The sequence below is a fragment of the Scyliorhinus canicula genome, chromosome 4 (assembly GCF_902713615.1).
Source record: "Scyliorhinus canicula chromosome 4, sScyCan1.1, whole genome shotgun sequence".
In the NCBI taxonomy this organism is placed as follows: Eukaryota; Metazoa; Chordata; class Chondrichthyes; order Carcharhiniformes; family Scyliorhinidae; genus Scyliorhinus; species Scyliorhinus canicula.
In genome coordinates, this window is record NC_052149.1 from 88964162 (window position 1) to 88970342 (window position 6181).

General features: G+C 42.5%; 1 protein-coding gene across 3 annotated transcripts in view; it reads left to right on the forward strand.

Moving 5' to 3' along the window:
* acot11a (acyl-CoA thioesterase 11a) overlaps positions 1 to 5906 on the forward strand; it is a 130942-nt gene extending 125036 nt beyond the window's left edge. For all 3 annotated transcript variants that reach the window (XM_038794732.1, XM_038794733.1, XM_038794734.1), the window contains exon 16: positions 4832 to 5906. In XM_038794732.1, coding sequence (XP_038650660.1) covers positions 4832 to 4978 — 147 coding nt within the window. In that variant the 3' untranslated portion in view covers positions 4979 to 5906. The remainder of the gene's footprint in view (positions 1 to 4831) is intronic.
* The last annotated feature ends 275 nt before the right edge of the window (positions 5907 to 6181 follow it).

Genomic DNA, 6181 nt, shown 5'->3' on the forward strand with positions numbered 1-6181 from the left:
CGGGGGGTGGGAGGGCAGCCATTCTTCCCCCATTCCCGATAATAATGCCTCCACCATTGCTCTTTCCGGCCTGGCGTGTTGGGTTTTGTGTCTCTTGGCAATAACCAGTTTCACCTGCATGCAGGCCTTGGTCTAGTTCAGCAGTCAACCCATGTGGCCTCCTGATTCATTGCTGCTTTCACAACATTAAACATGGGGTGGAAAGTTAAGATTGTACTAGAGGAGTGAAGAAAGAGAGGGGTGGGGTAGAGGAGACAGGATAGGCCAGATGGGAACCGAGGATGGAGGGAAGAGAACAAGGGGTTATGCAAAAGGGGAGAAGAAATGGGATTGGGGAGTGAAGAAGGAGAACAAAAGGAATTGGGATTGCCGGGGTTTGGGTAGCTGATGTGCAGTTGGAGATGAGGAGGAATTCTTGGCAGCCTCTCTCTGCCCCCACATCTTATCTTCAACCACACAATCTCACCCCACATAGTTCCTGTTAGGTGGCGGCCATATATTACCGGGAGTGGGAGAAGAATGGCTGTCTTCCGCTCCACCGCCGCCCCCCCCCCCCCCCCCCCCCGAAGCAAAGTCTGTGGAAAGCCGACTCGCTCCACGTCAGTCTACCATGCAGCAACAACCTGCTGCGGGAGAGCTAGGTTGCTTGACAGCGGCACTTCCACCCCTCACTAGGAAGCCCCACTTTGGGAGCTGCCAGCTAACCTTAGTAGACATGGCGGCACCAAGAGCGCATTAGTGGGCACTGCTGAGACAGCAACAAGTCCCAAGAAGAAGGCCAGGTGGATCCTGGAACATGGCAAGTCGGGGGCATTAGACGGGGAGGGTTTGGCCAGTCTAGGGAAGGGTGGGTTTGGTGTGCAGTGGGGTAACTATCTTTCGGGAGGCTGTCCCACAATGCACAAAGATACCGACCTTTAAAAACTTACACTGACCTTTGATTATTTATTTAAATAAGGCAGGTGGGCTGCAGATTCTGACGCCTGCTCACCTACCATATTCTGGGGTGAGCACGAGGATTAGCGTACAGGGAAAGGTGTTGGGGTTGGTACCTTCCCCATTTTACGTGACCCCCCCCCTCCCCGTGATAACATGCCAGCAGGGGACATGAAATCGAGCCCTGGTGTAGGCTAGCTGTGTGAAAATGAGCTGTTTTTGTCCAACATCTTAGTTGACTTTGGAATGTACAAAAACACTTTGCGAAAGGAAAACACTAGAGCCTAATGCATTCGGATTATCACACTGAATAGCAATTGGTCTCTGAATAGACTGTGCTACGGAGGGGGTTAATTTAAAACACATTGATTTCTCCTCTACCACCCATTAGTAAGCAGAAGGAGTTTTTGCTTGGCTTGCCCTTTTATAAACAGTGGCATATTTCCCAATTCCTCAGTTTTGATATTTTTTTTTCATAGAATTTACAGTGCAGGAGGCCATTTGGCCCATCGAGTCTGCACCGGCTCTTGGAAAGAGCACCCTACCCAAGGTCAACACATCCACCCTATCCCCATAACCCAGTAACCCCACCCAACACCAAGGGCAATTTTGGACACTAAGGGCAATTTATCATGGCCAATCCACCTAACCTGCACATCTTTGGACTTTGATCCAATTTCTATTAATAACCCCACGGCACATATTTGGGGCATCAGACTTGCCAGTGCTTCAGACGGGAGTGAAGGTGGATGTCCTCGCCTTCGCCTTGTTGATAGCCAAAAGCCAACTTCTGCTTGGGTGGAGGTCTCTTACTCCGCCTAGCATCTGGGCTTGGTTGGGTGGCCTCATATTTTTTCTACATTGGAGGAAGGTTAAGTACACCATTAGAGGGTTGGTAGAAAGGTTCTACCTAAGATGGCAGCCATTCATTTCCTTTTTTAAGGAGATGGTCATCGTAGACTGTTAGGTGGTTTAGTTTAGTTTTTTGGGTTAAAGTTAATGTGTTTTTGCTTGTTTGTCTCTTCTATTGTGTAAATCTGGTTAATTGTTTTGGATGGTTTTGTTTAATATGAAAAATTTTTGTAACCATATTTTTTTTGAAAACCCATGTAGCGAACTCAAGATACGATGAACTCAATGGGTTAGATTTATTTGAGCACACTCAAAATGCGAAGAGTGACAACTTTGCTTCCTTTGTATTCGTACAATAAAAGAGGAATAGAGAAAAGCAAGATTTGCAGTGCAGAGATCAAAAAGTAAATAAATAGTATTTTCACATAGGTTCCAGAGATACAACTTCACTGAGGTCAGTGGGTTGAAAACTAATACTGTATAACTTCCTTTTCCAACGGTGTTAAATTCACACGTTAAATTATAAAGCATAATTTTTCAACCTGCTGACCTCAGTGAAGGAATACCGTATTGGAACCTATGTGAAAACACTATTTATTTACTTTTTGGTCTCGGCACTAAAATCTTGCTTTTCTCTGTTCCTTTTTTGTTGTATGAATGCAAAGGAGGCTTGCAGAGATGAATCGGTCTCATAGGCGATGGTACAGAAGTTCCAGCAGAAACAGTGTAGATGGAGCTGTTATTCAATATCAGACTGCTTGTAGGATGGTAAACAGCAGACTGACCTTGCAGTTCCACAAGACAATATTACTGGTTCCACAAACAGAGGTCCATATCACATAACTCTCATCTCCCCTGTCTTTGATAAAGGCTGTTCCTTTGAAGGAACAGAGGGATCTTGGGGTCCACGTACATAGATCCCTCAAAGTTGCCACCCAGGTTGAAAGGGTTGTTAAGGCATTTGGTGGCTGACTTTCATTAACAGGGGGATTGAGTTTAAGAGCCGCAAAGTTTTGCTGCAGCTTTATAAAACCCTGGTTAGACCACACTTGGAATATTGTGTCCAGTTCTGGTCACCTCATTCATTATAGGAAGGGTGTGGATGCTTTGGAGAGGGTGCAGAGGAGGTTTACCAGGATGCTGCCTTGACTGAAGGGCATGGCTTATGAAGAAAGGTTGAGGGAGTTGAGGCTTTTCTCACTGAAGTGAAGAAGGAAGAGAGGTGACTTGATAGAGGTGTACAAGGCGATGAGAGACATGGATAGAATGGATAGCCAGAGACTTTTCCCCAGGGCAGAAATGACTGTCACGAGGGGACACAATTTTAAGGTGATTAGAGGAAGGTTTAGGGGAGATGTCAGAGGTAGGTTCTTTACACAGAGACTGGTGAGAGTGTGGAATATGCAGCCGGTGGAGGTGGTGGAGTCAGTCATTAGGGACATTTAAGCGACTCTTGGACAGGCACAGGGACAGCAGTTATTTGAAGGGGTGTAGGTTAGGTTGATCTTAGGTTAGGATAAATGGTCGGACCAACATTGTGGGCCGAAGGGCCTGTGCTGTGCTGTTCGATGTTCTGTGATGTTTATCCCTTGTTTTGATCCCCGAGATTGTTAAATGACCCAACCGTTAAGAATTGAAAGGGGGGCTGTGCGGCCCTTTGTCCTAGCAGATGAGTACTCTGGCTGACCAGCCTAGGTTATGAAATGCAGATGCCCTTTGTATAGTTCTCTTTGAATTTGGTTGTGCAACCTACAGGGGAATCATTAGTATTTCTTCAGGGACATCAAGGTGCAAGTTTCCCTGATACTGCCAGGTAGCTCCTTTTGCTCGAGAGTCACAGATAGACATCGTTTCAGCCATTTTAAAAGATCTTTGAACAGTTTTTAAAATTTTAGAAATAAGCTGTGAGGATATTTGTGTATATTTATCAAGATATACAGGGTGAGATCTTAGTCCCCTTACACCCGGGTTTATCAATATTTCTGTTTGCAAAAGGACACAATCGTGGGTCTCACCCCCACAAACGCAAAGATGTGCAGGGTGGGTGGATTGGCCATGCTATTTTGCCCCTTAATTGGGGAAAAAATTGGGTACTTTAAATTTACTTTTTATAAAGTAAAAGGACACAATTTCACCTCAATAGTAGATTACTACATTATGTATTACTGCACATAGCACTGTTGCTTTCCTTTTAACTCACTGTACCTATCATGGTCTCATTACATCCCTGAAGCATCTTAGAATACGTTTTAACATTAAAGCAGCTATCGAATAGCAAATTATTGTGGGAGATATGCTGATGTTCAACATAAATTTGAGTTTTACTGAAAAAGAGGCATGTCAAAGATTTCACCTTGTAATGATCAGGACACTTTTCACAAGGATACTGATATAAAAGGAAACAACAGTTTATACTGTCTGAGAAGAGAGATTGTTTGGCAAGTGGACTCTGATTGGTCGAGGGATTGCCATGGAGAATACATCAATTGATGGTCAACTGCCAAGCATTGTTTGAAATTTGAACCAGGCAGCTTGACCCAAGAGTTATTTCCCATGTTTGTGAATCAAGGGATGCCAGGTTTTCTTGTTTGGATTACCTCTATAATGGTAGTCCATACTTTTTGAACTAGTTTGGATGTTCCTGAAGGACATGATTAGATGCCTTATGGATGTTCTTTCTCTTTCAAATTCCCACCTCCCCTCATCCCACCCAAAGGAAACAAAATGCAAAGAAACCAAACAATTGCTGTTAAAATCTGGCCTCTATTCCCCCTATCCTTTAAGACTTATGGTTCCACAGTCTCTGGTATTTGCTCATTCCTACCACTGGGATCAGCCATCTCAGTGCACACCACAAACAGACCTGAGAGATTCACAGTTTTATATGGCTTTGGTGCCAAAGCAGCCACTGGGGGAATTCCTCAAAATCTGGATTTAGAAAACGTCCCTATTTTGATGTGAAAGGAAAAGAGATAGGTCATAGCACAGAGTTTGTCTGCTGTCAATGCCTGCAGATAATGGAGTTACTTGTCTTTTTTTTCAGATTACATACTACATCCAGGCGACCCCTGGAATTCTCCCATACATCACCTGCAACATCACTGGACTCTCTGCTGACCTCTGCAAAATCATTGAGGCTTGTCATAAATTCCTCGAACAAAATAAGGATATGGCCAATGTAGCTTTGTGATATCTGTGTGATGTAGCGAAGAGTATCTATTTCTGCATGGTCTGCATCATATTATGGTGATCAAGTGGAGTTGGTGCAAAGGAGTGAATTCATGGGATAAAATGAGATTTCTGTTAGTTTTCATTAACTGGAACTTAAAAATTCAGCGAAGATTAAGTGCTTTGGGGCTGTCACAGTCCTTAACATTGTATATTTTATATCAAGGGCACTGTCCTTGGTTAGTTGAGATTTAATACAGATGAAACACAATGATGCAATAACACTAGGGGTGTCTGAGAACTACATTAGAGCAGAGATTACTGCCATTAGTTTATATGTGTAAATATGAGCCAAGTCTTTGTACCGAATTCTAACTGGGCCATGCATACAGCAATTTGTTGCAGACTGCCAGATTTAATCCATTATATTTTTGTACTAATTTTCAAAAATTTTGAAAGATGAACATATGAGTAACTTAGGGGAAAAAACTGTCACTGATGAAACTATTAAAATAAAATCGAATTGATGATCATGTTACCGGCCACTGACCCACTCCTGTCGAATACTTTCAGCATTTTGCCTGGGTGCTTTGAGAATTTTTTTCATATTCTTTACAATTTGCTGACATTCATCAAAGCAAGTATGTGTTTTCTGTAATGCTGAATTTGCCAATTTTGTGTCTGAGTTGGGAGTGTGGTTTAGAAAGTTATTTTATCGTTAAGTCACAGTCAATTATTCTTCCCTTTCAACTGAAACCACACAATACTAGAGTGAATGCTATAATGTAACATTGAAACGCTGGACGAAAATCAATTTAACATTTTGGTAACAAAGTTACCAAAGTGAACTCACTGATTACTGTAAGGACTCACCATGGTGATAGTGGAAGACTGGTTTCCTGTGAATGAATTCTGCCATTTAAAACACTGAATAAAAATACTTAACATGAGTGTGTACTTCTTTATTGATCACTAAAAACCTTTTATGAAAGAGAATGATAACACAATAGCCTGTTAACATTAAAAAATCGGCCAGATGCAAATGAAAATAATTCACGAGGTTTAGTAACACATCGAGCATTAATTGCTGTTTCTGTAGTGTTGCCGCAACATCAGCAAGCTCCTGCAAGTGACTAATTAAAAGACATTGAAATAATTAAATGTGGGGAAACTTTTGAAAAAATTGTGAAGTCTTACTGTACAGCAGCATTTATGAAAATTGTGC